This window comes from Eptesicus fuscus, chromosome 21 (genome assembly GCF_027574615.1).
Source record: "Eptesicus fuscus isolate TK198812 chromosome 21, DD_ASM_mEF_20220401, whole genome shotgun sequence".
NCBI lineage: Eukaryota > Metazoa > Chordata > Mammalia > Chiroptera > Vespertilionidae > Eptesicus > Eptesicus fuscus.
In genome coordinates this window covers 26,484,206-26,501,437 of record NC_072493.1, presented here as the reverse complement: position 1 = coordinate 26,501,437, position 17,232 = coordinate 26,484,206, and the positions used below count along the sequence as shown (strand labels likewise).

The window sequence follows — 17,232 nt, the reverse complement described above, 5'->3', positions numbered from 1 at the left end:
TCAGCGCCAGAATGCTCTGGTCCTCTGAAGGAGCCTCTCCCCTCTTCCCAGACCTGGGAGGAGGGCCTTGCTCTGGAAGTCATTTCTTCATGTCATGAGAAGTGGCTGTGGCGCTCTCTTTCCCCCCTTACTCAGACATCTGCACAGATTGCTTGGGGAGCATCGGGGTGAGTTTGCTCAGTGAGGAGGAGGGGACAGCAAGGGATGCAGAGGAAGGAAGACCACCCAATCCAGTGGCTCAGGGAGACCCTGGAGTCATGCTGCTTCCGGCCCTGCCCACCCCACCTCTTACCTGGGGCCCCAAAAGAGAGAAGTTAGAAGTTTTGTTGCCAGTTCCCAAGTGACCCCCAAGGGGATGGTGACAAGGAAAGCCAACTGTCCAACCCTGTACTTAGGAACAGTTGTTCTCTGGGTATGTTGGGGCCAGAGGGGAAAGGGAGAGGTCCCTTAAGCAGTCAACTTATTTAATGAGAACCTACTATGTGCCAGGCACCATCAGGCTCCAGGACTACCAGATGAATAAGCAACTTACTCATCAGTAGGGTTGGGGCACAACTGACATTTTAAAAACTACATTTATATGTGTGCATGTGTGTACATATATATGCTTATAGTATCAAGCATAAGATAAAAGATATAGTTGAAATGGGACTATATATAATATATAATACAATCTATGAATATGATGTTTTATAAGTTACCTATTATATAGAAAATTTAGAATGCTTTAGTTATTTTTAGAATGTCCTTCTGAGTGGAATCAGGGTGGGCTTCCCGGAGGAGGTGCCAGGGAGCTGGATTTCGGGTAATACAACCACTGTGGTGAGGATGTTCATCCTGCAGTGATCCCAGTGACCCCTCTGAAAACGGAAATAAATTATCATTGAGGAAAAAGTCAGGCTGTCTAGTTGCTTGTTTCACATATCCCTGAGAAACTGCAGTCTTCTCAGTGATAGCAGAGGCTTTTCAAAAGATAACTTTATTTCTGGAGTCAGATGCTGTCACCAACATCTCCTCCTGCTGATGAGAAAATCATGTACCCACCCCTTTCTTGACCTGCATCGCCCCTCCACTTCCCTGGACTTCTGTGATGTGTCCCCAGCCCCAAGGTCATCCCTGCACACCATGTTCATGTGTTATGGGATGGATCAACTTACATGTTGACGTCCTAACTCCCAGGGCCTCTGAAAGTGGAAATAGACTCTTACTTGTACTTGGTTAGGATGGGGTCACACTGGATAGGGCAGCGGGGCTGGCGTCCTTATAAAAAGAGGGAATGTGGACTCCAGCGCACACACACAGGGTTTAAACACTCGGGCCCTCAGGTCATAGTGGGAAATGAGAGTCAGCACGAGTCAGGTCTGGATGCACCCATTGTTTATTGAACACCCCTTATGCAGCAGGTACCATGCTGGGCACATTGAACCCCAGAGCCCCCTGGGAGGTGAGTGATATTGTCCCTGTTGTACAGACGAGGAAACTGAAGCTCAGAGGACACATGATTTGCCAGGGATACCCAGCAGAGCCCCCCCAAACATCCAGGGTCAGCCCCTAGTTTTCTGACTTGGAAGTTCTCGTCCCATGGATGGAGTCCCTACCCCAGCCCCTGAGGTCCTCCTCCAGGTCCTCCTCCGCGAAGTCGTCCTCACTCGCCTCCTCTTCTTTTCTCTGGCTGCGCATCGTGCTCTGGGCGCTCTAAATAATAACCATCATCATCATCACAGCAACATCCATGATAATAACTGAACATCGATGACAATAGTGACGGCCACAAGTATTGAGCATTTTCTAAATGCTTTGCGTAGATTTGTTCACCTAACATTCACCACAGCCTTACGAAGCGGGGGGACGGTTATTAGCCTCACTTTGCAGGTGAGGAATCCAAGGCACAGAGAGGTTAAGGAAGTCCCAAGGTCCCTCAGCTTGGGAGCAGTGGGTTTGGATCCAGTCGGCCTGCCTGGGGCCATACTTCCTCCGCTGCCTTTGGGGGAGAGTGATTCAGAAAGTCAAGAGACACCCCCTGTCCCCTCCACACACTGTGGGGCGAGCTTCCCCCTCGCCCCCACCCGCTGGGTGACTGAACCTACCCTATTGGCAGGCGGCTGCTCCGTTAATACCTAGAGGACCATCCTGAGCCCTGGCTTCTCGAGTGCACATTTCTGCAGGGCGCCTCTAGGGGGCGCGCGGGACACGGGGCCGCAGCCCCGCTGGGCTCCGTGCTTCATTGATTCCTTTGCCAGGAAGCCCGGGTCAGACTCACTAGCAGCGCCTCCTTCTCAGCTGCCCCTTTCAAACCCAAGTTCTCAGATGGCCTCCCCTCCAGTCACTTCGCTTTGTCACAGGTTTGATAGCCCCACCCCCGCGCTCACCTGGCAGGGGCGAGACCACGGAACAGCTGCAGGGGGAGCGGTGTCCCTGCGGGGCCGCGCGTCCTTATGCCCATACACTCCGCGCATCTTGGCTCTAAAATCCTGCCACGGAGAGACTCAGGTGGGTTAGATCCAATCGGGAAACAGAGATAGGGGGTGAGAGTAGGAAGATGGTGGGGCACAGCTAACACCGCCCGAGCCCCCACCCGCACCGACCTCTCTGGGAACCTCCTGTTCAGTATCCTATGTGACCTACAATAACCCCTGAAGTGGGTGTTCTCATCCCGTTTTATAGACGGGGAAGCTGAGGCCCAGAGGCTAGGTACATGTCCAGATCCGCACAGGAAAATTAGAGATCACTCCCCCTTCCCCTCCCCCCCCAACCCCTCGGGAGTATCACAGGGATGAGTGAGTTGCAGGAGAGCCTGGCCGATGTGCTTCTGACCTCAGATGGTGGCTTTAGAGCCTCTCTACACATTCTTTGACATGTCTCCCACCAGGAGCTGGAATGCAATTCTCCTCCCCTTGAATGCGGCCTGAGGGACTCCCTTCTAAGAACAGAATGCAGGAGAAGTGACACTAAGTTACTTCTAAGGTTCGGTCACCAAAGGTGACAGTTTCCTCCTGGCTCTGTCCCGGGATGGACTCTGGCTCCTGGACCAGCCGCCATGCCGTGAGGAGGCCCACGCCACCCGGAGAGGCCACCCGCAGGTCTTGGGGCTCCGGGACCCTGAGCTCAGGAGGGACCCGCTGTCGCCGTCTGGAAACGCTCAGTAATTGTTGGACCGTATGGCCCACGTTTTCATTTTGCACTGAGCTCTGCAAACCCCCTGGCCTGGCCTGTACCCTGATGGCAGCCATCAACTGCCAGACGTGAGCGAGCCAGCCTTGGACAGGCACCCAGCCCAGCTACGCCTGATTGGAAACTGACCCCAGGCCCAAGTGAGGGCCACCCAGCGGCGCTCACCAACCCCAGAGCCACCGAGGGACCAGGACAAGTGACTGCTGTTTACACCACGGGCGTGGCCGTCGTGTCGCAGGTCACAGAGAACGCTCCGTTGTCATCAGCTCAGGCGGGGTAGCAAGTACCTCGTGAACGCCCCAACACCAGCGCCCATCGGCCTGGAGAGGCTTTTCTCACTGTTGATTCATTTGCTGGTCTTTAAACTGGGACCCGGGGGCAGAGGTTTACATCAGTTCGTCAGAATGAGTCTTTCAAATGATAAAAATTACAAAAATGTTGCCAACAAAGACCGCTTCTATCAAGACAGAACCCAAATCGAATTCAGCGCAGGCCGCCAGCCGGGACCGGGGCACCTGGGACCCACCTGCAGATCCCCCTCCAGGTCGTAGCTCTCCAGTGTCTGGAAGGCGCTGGAATACACCTCCACCGCTTTGGCGTGGAAGACCATCTCGATGGTCACGAAGTCCAAAAAAATTTTCTGTGGGGAGGGAAGTGCGAATCACATAAGCAACGCTGTCAAAAGGGGAGTCCGGGGTCACCTCGCATGTGGACAAACTGGGGGGGGGAGGGTGAGGAGGCATTAGTCGTCTTGATGGGGATAGGTCCTCGGTCAGTGTTATTTTTAATTTATTCGAACAGATCATGCGTCCCCATTCAGAAGCTGCCTTGCACAGAGCTTATTCCAGAAATGCAGAGGCCTCCTTTCTCAGAGAGGACTTTCTGAGGGGCGTCCTTCCCTCAGCTCTGTCACCCTGGGCTCCTTCGCCCTGCCTTCGCAGGCTGATGGCGACAAGCCTTCAGCCTCTGCCACCCTCGGGCTGTGAGTGGGTCTTCCGGGAGAGGGAGGGGTGTTGCTGGCAGACATGGCTCAGCCCAGAGGCTCCACAACCTGACGGGTTACCACATTAACTTGTAATTAGATAATGGCTTCTCTGGATCAAATGGCTCAGCTTGTCTCAGTAAGCTCTTTTAGAGTTCCTACTGCCTGTGGGGCCCCTGTACCCTGTGGAGGCTCCTACTGTGCGAATGCCTAGTACAAGCTCCTACTGCGTGCCAGGCCCAAGAGGAGACTCCTACTGTGTGTCATGCTCAGCACAGGCCCCTTTGTGTGTCAGGCCCCAGCAGAGGCTCCTTTGTGCGTGGGGCCTACCTACTCCACGCTCCTACTGTGTGTAGGGCCCTCCCAGGGCACAGGCTTGGCGTCAGGGAAGGAGCCTGAAGTTTGGAAACACACCACCTCAGGTAACATGGGAAGCACCTGGGAGAGGCGGGCCAGAGGAAGTCCGCGAGGCAGCCTGGGAGAAGAACGCGGAGAGGGTCCCAAGGCTGGTGGACATACCTGCCTCCTCCCCTCCTGCCCCTGGCAGGCAGGCTGGTGATAGCAGCGGAGAAGCAAGAGGCGGGTCACAGCCTCATGCTGCCTGATCCCCTCCAGCCTCAGTTTATTTCTCCGCACCGTAGGGACAGGGCAGTCCTGTTCGCAGAGCCCCACGAGAATTCAGTCAGCTCTCAGTCTGCTCCTGGCATCAGCACCAGCCCCATCCGGGAGCTTGTTCAGAAATGCCCGTTCTCCAGCGCCCCCCGCCCCACGGAGTGGAGCCCAGGACAGGCCTGCTGCTCTGCGGTCTCAGGAGCCTGCCAGGGGACTTCAGACGCATGCTCAGGTATGGGAACCCCTGTAGGAAAGTGTTCCTGACATTCTTTTTTTTGGGGGGGGCGGGGGGCTGGAGAGGAAATCTGATCATTTTATTTGACGTGTGACCTAAAACCAATATGGTGGTAGTCATTATTTCAAGTTCTGGGTTTTTAGCTCTTAAAATTTGGAGGGCTTTTTGGGGGGTGGCTTGGTTAAGGGCCCCTTACCACCGTGACCCCGGAAGTTTAAAGGACGCGCACTTTAAACTGCAGCTTGTGGTGGCCCCTGACCGTGGAGGGAGGCTGAGAATCTCGTGCTCTCGCTGGCGCCTTACAGAGCCCTGTTTTCAGGCCGCAAACATCAGGCGCTTAATAATGGCCAGCTGGTGGCTTACGTCCTGCCTGCACCGTACCTGCCTGAGCACTAATTACCACTGGTGGCTCAGGTGTGCATTTGTTATTTACTCATTTGTTTATTCCCAAACATCTACTGAGGACTCCCCAGGCCCCAGCAGGTGACAAGCCAGGCAGGGGGTCTGTGCTGTGGGAGGCAGGCATGGAGCGAGTTCTCCACCACACTCTTCCCTCCCGGCTGAATGGCATGCGGCATGGCGGGGCCTGTGGCACGGGGCAAGATGTCAATCCCATGAGGACAGACGGGGGCCTTGCTTTTCTGGCTGTGGTGTCCCCAGCCTCAGGCATAGCACCTGACACATAGTAGGTGTGTATTGAACATTTGTTAGATTAAGGAGTAAACTAAAGACATAATTAATCTGTCCCTGGGCTAACTGCCCCCAGAGGGAGCAGAGCAGAGTGTATTAAGAACGAGGCTGGAGCCCTAACTGGTTTGGCTCAGTGATAGAGCGTCGGCCTGCGGAGTGAAGGGTCTCAGGTTCGATTCCGGCCAAGGGCATGTACCTTGGTTTCGAGCACATCCCCAGTAGGGGGCGTGCAGGAGGCAGCTGATCGGTGTTTCTCTCTCATCGATGTTTCTGACTATCCCTCTCCCTTCCTCTCTGTAAAAAATCAATAAAATATATTTTTAAAAAAAAAAGAAGAAGAAAGAGGCTGGAACCTGGCCAGCGTGGTTCAGTGGTTACACCGACTAGGGGGTTACATTCGATTCCTGGTCAGGGCACATGCCCGGGTTTTCGGGCTCAATCCCCAGTAGGGGGAGTGTAGGAGGCAGCTGATCAATGATTCTCTCTTGCCAGGGATGTTTCTCTTTCTCTCCCTCTTCCTTCCTTTCAGAAATCAATAAAAAAAATTTTTTTTTAAAAAGGAATGGGGCTGGACTGGTCTGCGAGTCCAGGCAATTTTCCCTGAGAGTCCAAGGCCTTCCTGGCAGAGGGCAGAGCCTGTGCAAAGGACCTGTGGGTGCACTTGAACTTGGAATGGCATGTCTACGATGAAGCTTGGGGGCGGGGCTGGGGCTTCTGAGCCTTGGGGAGGATCTAGGCCTTTATCCTCGGAACAAGGGGAGTCACAGGAGGGTGTTGAACCTGGGGGTGACGGATTGGGGCTGCCTTTGGTGAGATCCTTGAGGCTGCAGTTTGGAAAACGGACTAGAGGGGGGTCAAGTGGATGCAGGGGCCTGTGTGATCAGCTTGTCCTTCAGAGCCCGATGCCCCGAGGCCCTGTGGTAAGAGCTGGGCTCTGGGCCCACGGTTCTGGGCTGCGTTGGGGTGGCATCCGGGCGGAAGGAGGAAGGCATTTAGAACTTCATGGAGAAAAGGAGGACGTCAGGGCAGGTCCTGTGGGTCCTTGTGTGGAAAGAAAGGGGGTGGGGGTGACACGCTCTACCGAGTTCTCCTGGTGGGGAGCTGGGCCCGGGTGGGTGTTGAGGGGCAGGGCTGCCGAATGTTGGCTCCTGAGCAGGCCAGCTGGGAGGGACAGCTGCCCAGAGCAGCCGGCCTCCTGCCCCGAGGCCAGGATTAGGCTGGGATTAACTGTGCCGGGAGCTGAGTGGGCACAAGCTAACACACACTCACACATGCGCACACTCTCGAGGTGAACACACACACACACACACACACACACACACACACGGCACAAACAAGGGAGCCCTCAGAACTTCCAACACAGGCAGACCACCCCACCTGCAGGTCCTTCAGCTTCTGCGTCTGGAAGGCGTCCACCGTCTCCTCCAGCTGGTGGGTGGTGCGGCTGGCGTCCGCCGAGGCCTTCTGCACGCTGGTCTCTGCCTGCCCGAGACAGACAGTGTCAGGGGCGCTTCCATCCGGATCATCCTCGCCCTGCTGGGCGGCCGGCTCTCCCGGCTCAGGGGGGTCCCTAGACAATTTGGTCATCGAAGAAATGGCCGAACAGGACCATGGCTAAAGGGGGGCAGGCGCTGCTTAGACAGATTCACTTGCTACCTGCGTGGCCTCATGCAGGTCACTTAACCTCCCTGCGTCTCTATCTCCTTGCCTGTGAGCAGGGGGCAGGGAAAAGACCGACTTCCCAGGGTTGTGGTAAGAATGAAGCCGTGGGCACCCGCTGAGCGATCATTGTCACAGGGGCTCCACATTGAGAGTCATTAATTCCTGCCTGTGAAACACCCTCAAGTTAATCAACTAATTCCTTGGTTCCTTTGATCGACCTCTGTATGACCCCACTGCACACAGGCACAGCCTGGATTTTAGAGTGCCCTCGACGGAGTTCGGGTTGCTGCGTGTGTTCCCTCGTGACCTTGGGGAAGTCGCCTTTCTTAGCCCGGGTTTCCTCGTCTGGAAGTGCCTACCCGTGTGAGTGTTCACCAGGTGACCTGAGAAGGGGGGTGACTGCTGACCGGCTGCTTGGTGTCCGTGACGGACAGACCCCAGGGCTCCTGGCCCCCAGGCTCCCCCCACCCCTGACTTCCCTATCCTGAGCTCGGCACACGCCTGCCCAGGGAAGAGCTCACCTCGCCGTTGTGTGAGGCCTTTCATTACCTGCATGCGATCTACCGTCCCCAGACAGTCATGTGACTCTCACCTGGGACTGAGAGAGACGTTAAGGAGACAGGTTAACCAGCAGCCCCCACCAGAGGGCGCCCGTGACAAACGGTAATCCTGGCCCCGAGGCCCCGAGGCCCCAGGCTGGGCCCCAGGCTGGACGCCAGGGGAGGATACGATCATTTGCCTATCCGAAGGTGACTTCTGCCTCAGTTTCTCCAACTTTTCCAGTTGTTTGATCTCATTATTCCGTGTATGTTTGCATTTCTTGATCTCGGCCTAAAGGAAGAGGGAGGGCTGTTTCCTGGGGCTGTGGCTCGGCCGCCCCGGACACGGCGCACCCCACAGGGCGGCGCCCTCACTCACCCGCGTCTGCTTTATCTGAGGCCCATAGAATTTCAGGGGGGTGACCACCTTGGTCTCCAGCCTCTCGACCTGGGGAGCACAGCCACGCAGAGAATCAGAGTGGGTGGAGCCAGGGAGAGGCCAGGAGACTGGCCGCCTCCAGCCCACATGTGTAGGGTCGTCACACACACACAGAGCTGCAGGTGGGGCCTGCAGGGGGCAGGGGAGCAGGGGCGCCTGCCCTCACCCTACGGCTGCGATCACCAGCCTGGGTTCAGGGTTCTGCTTCTCTAGGGCGTGGACAATGCATGTCATCTCGCTGCGCCTCATTTCCGTGCCTGTAAAATGGGTATAATGACAGTACCCACCAGGGATGGATACAGGAATGGGACCTGTCGCTATTTTACTTCTCCAGACTGCCTTAGGACCTCATCTGGGATGCAGAGCTGACCCTAAGAACACAGCAGGGTCGGCGAGGGGGACGCCTCACACCCCTGAGTCCAGCCTGATACTAGACACTTGAATAAACAATATCAGTGATGGTGACAACCACAGCCAAGGCTAACGTGAAGTGCTTACCCGGTGCCAGCATTGCTCTGAATCGAGAAGTGGCACCCTGGAGTAGGCCTCGGGATGCCCCCCGAGGGTTCCTGAGAACCTGGTTTGCCAGCGTCACCCCAGAGATTCCGCCTCAGCAGGTCCAGGGGCGGCCTGGGGTCTGCATTTCTAACACGTTTCCAGGGAGGCTGCTGCCTTGAGGACGGGCTCCCTGCACGCCTGGCTCCCCCACGGCCAGGGGAGCGCACTCCCCACTGCCCCTTCCGTCTCCTTCACTGAGGCTTCTGACCTTGTGAGGATAAACACAAATCTAAAAGACCATTTCCACAGCCCACGGGGAAGGGGCTTCGCTTCCCTTTCCTGGAAGCACTTCCTTAGAAGACTTGCCACTGCGAACCCCTTCTCCCTCCCTGTGAGATCATCTAAGCCTTTGTCCAAGCCAAAGAGGCCTCCTGGGGGCTTTGTGACCCAGAGCGCAGTCTTGTCTTTGAGACATCCAGGAAGGCAGCGAGCGCCTCCGAGTTCGGCCCTGGTACCCGCTCCAAGCGGTGACCCCCCGCTTGTCATAGAAACGTGAGACTCCCCTTTTCCTTTGGGTAGAGACCATCAGCTGGCACAGGGGCCACCCAGTCCCCAGGTGCAATCAGGGAACCCTGCGGGCAAAGGTGCTGAGCCCCCTGGCCTAGGACCAGTTCTCCCTCCCGGGGAACCCGATCGCGCCCGGGGGGCGCTCCGCGGCCTGGCTGCACCGGCTGAGGTTTGCTCTGTCTCCCCGTCACTGACCCCGTCTCCTGCGCCTTGCAGGCCTGGTGTACTGCTCATTGAGTAGAAAAGCTGTTTTGTTCTTGTCTACAATCACGGAGAGGAGATTTTAGGGTTGGTAGGAGATTTTTATTCTTAATGATTTCCCTAATCTGCTGCAGTCTCCTTGGCCTCAGCCCCCAGGATGTCTGTCCCCTCTCCAGGCCCTCTGGGCCCTGGAATGTGCCTCCTGCCTGGGACTCAGGAGCCCAGAGCGGTGGACGCAGGACTGGCCTCCCGGGCCTTCTGGCCTTGTCCACCGCTCATCCCACCCCCAAAGCCTCCCATTCTTAGTCCTGTGAACGGAGGTGTGGCCCTCCACACCCAGGGAGGAGATGTCCCTGGCTGTGGCCCCTGCAGGGCTGCCCCCACCCTCTAACTCTGGCCTGGCTTTGGCCTTGGGATCTCTGCAGCCCGCTCACCTGGGCCTGCCCCCCCCCCCCCCCCGGGCCTGCCTCACCTGGGCCTGCCCCCCCCCCCCCCCCCCCCCGGCCTGCCTCACCTGGGCCTGCCCTCCCCCCTGCCCCCCTGGGCCTGCCTCACCTGGGCCTGCCCTCCCCCCGCCCCCCGGGCCTGCCTCCCCTGGGCCTGCCCCCCCCCCTGCCCCCCTGGGCCTGCCTCACCTGGGCCTGCCCCCCCCCCCGCCCCCCGGCCTGCCTCACCTGGGCCTGCCGGTAGTCCTGCACTTTGGCCAACTCCTCGGCAAAGTTCCTCATGGTGGCCCGCATCTCGGGGTTCTCCGTGTTGGCGAAGTCGATGAGCTGCTTGACCAGCTGGTCGGCCTTGTCCCGCAGCCGGGCAGTCTTCCGGGTGTAGGCGGCCAGCAGCGAGCAGAACCGGCCAAAGTACTTCTCGGCGTTGGTCACTGTGCTCTCCATCGCCCTCACCTGGCTGTCCCTGAGGAGGCGGGGGCCGGAGGGGGTGTCTGGGCAGCGACACAGGCTCCCCCACCATCACCTTCCTCCTGGGTGGCAAGCGCCGGGGGCAGGCGTCTGTCCCTGGGACAGCACTCAGGGTTCGGTGTCAGCCCCTCGAGGCAGAGGCGGGAGTCCCGCTGGGTCACAGGGCTGGCCAGTGGGGTTCAGCTCCAAGAGCCTTCCCTGCCACCCTTCGGAGGGCTTTTGTCCCCTGGCCGCCTCGGTCTCCTCCTCCTGCCATTCCCTCTTCTATCTTCTCCCCGAGTTGTTGAAATTCTCCTTCTCTAAACCTTGGAGCTTTCTGTTTAAATGGATGAACTTCCTGGGAGACCAGTCTTAGGTTCCCAGAAACACTGAGTGGAAAGTTCAGGGAGGTCCCCGCACTCTGTCCCTGAGCGCACACACTTCCCAGGAGTACATCCTGCACCCCCGGGGGACATTCGCGACAAAAGATGAGCCCATCGTGGCGCACTATTACCTAAAAGCCGTCGTTTACGTTAGGGCGCATGGCTCACGCGCTGTTTGTACATCCTGTGGGTTTCGACAGACGCCCGCCGCCCGTGTCCACCGTCACATGCCCCAGAGCAGTTTCCCTGCCCTGAAAAGCCGCTCCATCCGCTCATCCTCCCCCTCGGCTCCGCTGAAGTTAGTCTCCCCTAAACACCCCGGCACTCACCTCCCGCCCGGGCCGCTCCCCAACTCCGCGCCCCTGTCCCCGGGACCCTGCTGCCTCTCTCCAGCTGACCCAGGTCCCCCGTGCAGCCCTCCAATCACATCCCTGAAGCTGGAGGCTGTGAGGAGGGCCCTCGTCCTCCTTCTAACAAAGCCTGGCTCGTGCACCACGTCACAGTGTGCAAAACACTCCGGGTGCATCCCTCATGAGCAAGGCACTAATACCATCAGCGTGTGTAGTGAACGAGTAAGCTGAGGCCCAGAGAGGGGAAGTGTCTTGCTCGGCGCCACACAGCTGCCCGCAGCATCAGCTCCCGCAGGCGGAGTCCTTGCCCCCATCAGAATCACCTGAGGCACAGGTTAAGCATGCAGTTCCCCAGGCCCCTAGCCCTGACCTGTGAACCAGAATCCCTGTGAGGGAGGCCCAGGGAGCTGCATTTTTTAAAGAAGCACATCGGGTGATTCAGAGACACCCTCGGGTTTGGGACCCTCCGAGGAAGCAGGCGTGGAAACAACGGGTTCAGGGGCCGGCGAGTTGTACGAGAGCAGTGATAGAATCAGGCCGAGAGTGGGGGGGTCGCGACATTTCCACAGAAGGGGCGAGGCCTGGCGGGCGTTAGGCAGGAGGAGGGGTCTTCCAGGTGGAGGTGAGCGAGGGAAGTTGGGGGTGGGCCCTGTGAATTGGCCTCCTCGGAGCTGTGGGCAGGAGTGCTGGAGAAGTGGACAGAGGCAATATTCTGGACGCTTTCTTTGGACCTTGAGGAGAGTGGGGTGTCGAAGAAAGCTCACTCTCACCGCTCCCCACCTCCCTGACTCCATCCCCACCGAGCCATCCCAGCTGCACCATCTGTCTGCATGCACGGGGCCCTGAAAACCCAGCCTCCCCTTCCCACCTCCCAGCCAGGGCCAGCACGGGGGACCGAGCCACTCACCTGAAGAGAACAATGTTCATTGTGAACGGAGGCCCCAGCTGTCCCGGGCTTGAGGAATAAGCACAGCGCCCCAGGGGTCCTGCAGGCCCGTGAGAAGCAGGGCAGGGCTGGGCGCAGCTGCGTGGTCCTGGCTCAGGGGACGCTGCCACCTGGTTGCTGGGCAACGGGGCCACTCACAGCTGCCCTGGGAGGAGACTCGGCTGGTTGCCTGACAACCCCTCCCCAGGCCAGCCTCTCCCAGTGGGTTAGGAGGGCCTGCCCAGCCCTGCATTGGCCAGGGGCGCCCCAGAGAGGCCCCCTCTCTCCCCTTGCAGGTGGAGGTTCTTGTGGAACAGGGCAGTGTCCTGGGTCCCCAGGAGGTGGGCTCAGCCCTGGGCCCGGCTGTGTTTGTGGGTCCTGTGTGGTGAGAGTGAGCTTTCCTTCCAGGAGGCCACAGGCCTTCCCCGGGGGCCTGGGAAAGGCAGGCGGGTCCTAGGAGGCCTGGTTACTCAGGAGGGCGTGTGGGAAAGCACAGAGGAGGTCGGGGAGTCTCCAGGCCTGTAGCAGAATGGAGGGGACAGGGCATCCGCCCAAAGGAGCATCTTAATTGTATCATCACTCTATTGTTTTATTATAAAAATGATCTGTTCCTCATTAGAAAAGAAAGAAGACAGAGATAACACAAAAAGGAGAACATATCACAGCACATATAAAATCGTACTAATTAAATACATTTTACTAATCGTAATACGTGTACATTTCCGTGTATCTACATTTTACCTCAAAGAAAGGCATAAGAAACTAGTAACCCTCCCTCCCTGCCTCCTTTCTTCCTTCAACCTCCCTGTCTCTCTTTCTCTAACTTAATTACCGACTCATGCAGGTGATTCTCACCCTCTATCTATGCCAGTGATGGGCAACCTTTTGAGCTTGGTGTGTCAAACTTCGCCAAAAAACGGAGCATAACTCGGGTAGTGTGTCACTTTGAGGAAAAAACATTATTTTGCAAATGTTTCATCCTCAGGAGCAGCACATGTTTCATCCTCGGCATGCGGCCGCCTCAGCGGCCGCGTGTCATCAGAAATGGCTACGCGTGTCAGTGCTGACACGCGTGTCATAGGTTCGCCATCACTGATCTATACAAAAGTCTAAGCGACCGTTCAACTGTTTGACCGGTAGCTATGATGCGCACTGACCAACAGGGGGCAGACGCTCAACACACAGGCATGGAACACATGGAACAGACTGATGAATCTCAGAGGGAAAGGGGGAGGGGGAGGGCGGGAAGAGATTAACCAAAGATCTTATGTGCATACTAGAGGCCGGTATGGATATAAGGATGCATATGCATGAGGTGGTATCTCTCGGTCTGGCCTGCGGGGATCGGGCTGAAGCCAGCAGTCTGACATCCCCCGAGGGTTCTCGGATTGCCACAGGGCGCAGGCCAGGCCGAGGGACCCCACCGGTGCACGAATCTGTGCACCGGGCCTCAGTAATAACAATAATAACTAACGTCTTCAGGCCAGCCCTGTGACAGCTGCACTTAGAGCCCTGCTGGCTGTTGACTCATTCCATCCTCACACACTCAGAAGCCACCGTGGGCTCCTTTTCTTAGCAAAGCAGGAGTCAGAAATCAGCAGGAAAGCATACTTTTCTGTGGCGGTATCTGGTAGACGTGGTCACACCTACACTCGGCCGGCTTTAAGTAAAGGAGATGACCCTGTCATGGGGGTGAGCCTCGTCCCATCCCTGGACAACCACAGAGCAAAACCGAGGTTCCCTGGGGAGGAGGAACTTCCGCCTCCAGAATGCCCTGCTGGCTCTTGCCTGGCTCCAGCCCGCCCTGCGGGCTTCACACACCTGCCAGCCCCCACGATCACTTGAGCCTTAAGGTAAACATCCCCGTGTAGCTGATGGGCTGTTTCTCTGGAGACTCCAAAACTTGTAGGACAAGGAGAAGCTGCCAAGCCTTTCAGGTTTCTGCTCCTCAAGGAGGGTGGGGTCTGAGTTCTAGGCAGTGGCCACCAGAGGGCAGCAGAGACCTTCTCATGGGGATTCCATGTGGGGACAGCAAAGAGGGCTGGGTGAGCCCCCAGAAAACACCAGGGGAAGCGCATCAGAAAAAAAAAAGTCTGCCTTCACACACCCTGGGAGAAAGAGCAGCAGGTCAGAGAGAAAGGGCGGTGGTTTAATTCACATCTTAGAAACGTTAAGAAACTTGAACAAACGAAAACCACCTTCTTGTAGGGCTCCGTGGGGACATCTTGTGGCCAGAGAGAGAAAAGCTAGGAGATGGGGAGGGGATGCAGAGGCTGGGGGTGGCCTTCACTGCCCGTGGCTGCAGGGGCGTGGAGGTGTGTGACCTTGAGAAAAATAGCATGGACCCCCTTAACCCCCCCCCCCCCCGCATTTAGAGTAGCATGGCTTTCTCTCTTTCCTATACATGTATTTTTGCTGAACCACAGAAAGGGTTACAGACATCGTGGCCCTGAGCCCCAAACCCAGTGTACACCGCAGAGGAGCAAGGACATTGTCCTGAAAACCCTCGTGTGACCACCACACCCAGGAAATTTCAAGATGCAGCGCTGGCACCCAACACCCCTCTCTCCTCACGCGCGTTTCCCCGGTTGCCCCAGTAATGTCACGGAGTCGGGACACACGGCAATTCCTGCCCGAGCCCGTTCCGTCTCCTTGAATCGGAACTGCTCTCCAGCCTCGCTCTTTCACCCCCACCCCCCCAAGGGTATTGACTTTTCTTTCCGTCTTTCTTTCTTTCTTTCTTTCTTTCTTTCTTTCTTTCTTTCTTTCTTTCTTATTTTGTAACTTTTTATCTTGAAAGCATTTCAGTTTGCACAGAAATAATACAAGAACTCCTTCACCCACATTCCCCGATTGTTTTTTTAATTGTTTTTTTTTTTTTAATATTGATTTCAGAGAGGAAGGGAGAAGGAGAGAAAGATAGAAACATCAATGATGAGAGAGAATCATTGATCGGCTGCCTCCTGCACGCCCCTTACTGGGGACTGAGCCCACACCCCGGGCACGTGCCCTTGACCGGAATTGAACCCGGGACCCTTCAGTCCCCAGGCCGAGGCTCTATCCACTGAGCCAAACCGGCTAGGGCTCAATTGCTAACATTTTATTGCTTGTGTCATCGTTCTCTCTTTCTTTCCGTACATGTACTATATTCTCTGAGCAGGTTGCACGCCCATGCCCTTTTACCCAAATGTTCCGTATGTTTCCTCAGCACAGGACCAACAGCAAGTCAGAGGACTGACAGTCACACATTACTGTGTTCCAGTATCTGATCTACACACTGCACTCAGATCTCACACTCCGGCCCCATCCTCCCATTTCAGTACATAAGGGAACAGCCTTCTCCTGGCCCAGACGCCAGGCCGGGGTCACCTGCCGCCCGGAGCTGGTGCGGTGCTGCCATTTCTGCGGACGCCGGGTCAGGTGCTTTGGGAACCTCACTCAATTTGGGCTCCTTGATGCTTCCTGGAACATGGATTCAGGTGGAACGCGTGGGCAGGAGCTCTCAGAGGGGTCCTGGGTCCTGCCCCCGGGTTAAGACTATCGTTCCTGCACTGCGGCTGCCCAGGCTAAGCACCCCCACCCCCACCATTTCCAGCCCTCTCCCCACCCGCTCCTCGGCAGCATCTGGGCTCGTCCATCCTCCGTCCACCACTAGGTGTTTGTGAGTGTCACCTCCACCCCAGGCCTGGGCTGCCGGGGGCACCCAGCCCTCCGCAGGCAGGCAGGACCTGCCTTACTGTAGAGCTTTCTGCCCACGGGGCCGAGTGCCAGCTCCCTGCTCCTAGCTGGGCCCCGGGGCCACCAGGACGCCTCTTCGAGCCTCGGTTTCCTATCTGTGAAGTGGGAGAGTAATCATCCACCCTCATAATGTCACCTCGGGGAGGAAACCAGACGGTGCCAGGAAGGGCCTCACACCCCTCCCGGGATGATGTAATGCCTCCCCCTCCCCCTTCTTCCCCCCTGCAGCCCATGTAGGTCAGAGCCACTTCCTGAGCCAGACCACCTGCTGCTTTCACCAGGGGACCCAGCTGGGGCCTCTACCGACCCCATTGGATCCTCTCAGCCTGGCCTCCAAGCCGGACTCGGACTGAGAAGACAGGCCAGGCCGACGGTGGGGTCTGCAGCAGCCCCGGGCGAGCCCGGTCCTGAGTTCATGGACTCTGAAACGTCAGCCCCAAAGAAAAGCGAACTCAACCCTTTTAACTCAACTAAAAATGTCAGGGGCTGGGACTCCAGCTAGGAAGGCAGGGTGTCTCCTCCTGTCCCCCGCCCGCAGACGCTGCCTCCTGGGGACTTCAGACCCCCAGGATAGGAGGTAATAAACGTGTGTTGTTTAAGAAACTAGATTGGGGTTCATTTGATACCGTAGCCACAGGAAACGCCTTTTTAATTCAAAGCCTGGCCACTTACCCCCTCTCTGGGCTGGCCACAGAGGACACAAGTAATGGGAACCCTGGGGGCACAGCAGAACGCACCCCACCCCCCTCCTCGCCCCGCTTCTCACCTCCCCGCTCCTGGGCACAGGACCTACGCCTCAGACGGCGCCCCTGTGTGTTCCTGGGGGGCCTTTTCTTGGAGCCAGAGTGCGGAGTCCAAGCCAGGCTCTGGGGGAGCTGTGGGGAGTCTCCTCACAGGTGTGGTGCCGGCTCCACGGGCGGCGGCGTGCGGACAGCCGGGCGGTGGCCCGGTGAAGCTCTTGGTCACAGCGCATGGCGATGTCACTGCCTGGCCCGTCTGCTCTTCCTGTTCCCCTTTAGGGCCGTGTCCGAGAACCCTCCCCAGCTCTTCCCCCGGACCCCAGAGAGCTCTGTGTATCCCCCGCACCAGGGTGCACGCTTCACCCCCCTCCAGCAGTGCCCCTTGCCCACGGAGGTCGTGTTCCGAGGCCCGCCGGAAACAGGGCCGTGCCAGCATCCCTCCTCCTGTGCTCGGGGCCCTGACTACGTAGAACCAGTGACGTGAACACAAGCGCTGCGATGCCGCGGCGGTGGGGCTGGTACCCCAGTGGGTCCCGGGGTGGATGGCCGGGCAGAGGCGTGACTCGCTTCCTGGGTAGAACGGGCAGGGTGACACGAGGTTCCCGCA

At 57.6% G+C, this 17,232-nt stretch overlaps 1 protein-coding gene across 1 annotated transcript; it reads right to left on the bottom strand.

The window, feature by feature from the left end:
• Positions 1–1,551: 1,551 nt before the first annotated feature.
• CIBAR2 (CBY1 interacting BAR domain containing 2) lies at positions 1,552–12,149 on the bottom strand. The gene is made up of 9 exons (XM_028142609.2): positions 12,130–12,149; positions 10,271–10,505; positions 8,271–8,339; positions 8,082–8,183; positions 7,945–7,950; positions 7,068–7,172; positions 3,698–3,811; positions 2,370–2,471; positions 1,552–1,695 (listed from the first exon to the last, which is right to left on the bottom strand). The coding sequence occupies exons 1-9, from the start codon at positions 12,147–12,149 to the stop codon at positions 1,552–1,554; spliced, it is 897 nt and encodes a 298-aa protein (XP_027998410.2).
• Positions 12,150–17,232: the final 5,083 nt, after the last annotated feature.

Coding starts and splice junctions, on each gene's coding strand:
- CIBAR2 (XM_028142609.2), bottom strand. CDS start 12,149: ATGAACATTGTTCTCTTCAG. Junction 8,340..10,270: donor AGGACTACCGGCAGGCCCAG/GTGAGGCAGGCC, acceptor TGTGCTCCCCAG/GTCGAGAGGCTGGAGACCAA. Junction 8,184..8,270: donor CTCAGATAAAGCAGACGCGG/GTGAGTGAGGGC, acceptor CTCTTCCTTTAG/GCCGAGATCAAGAAATGCAA.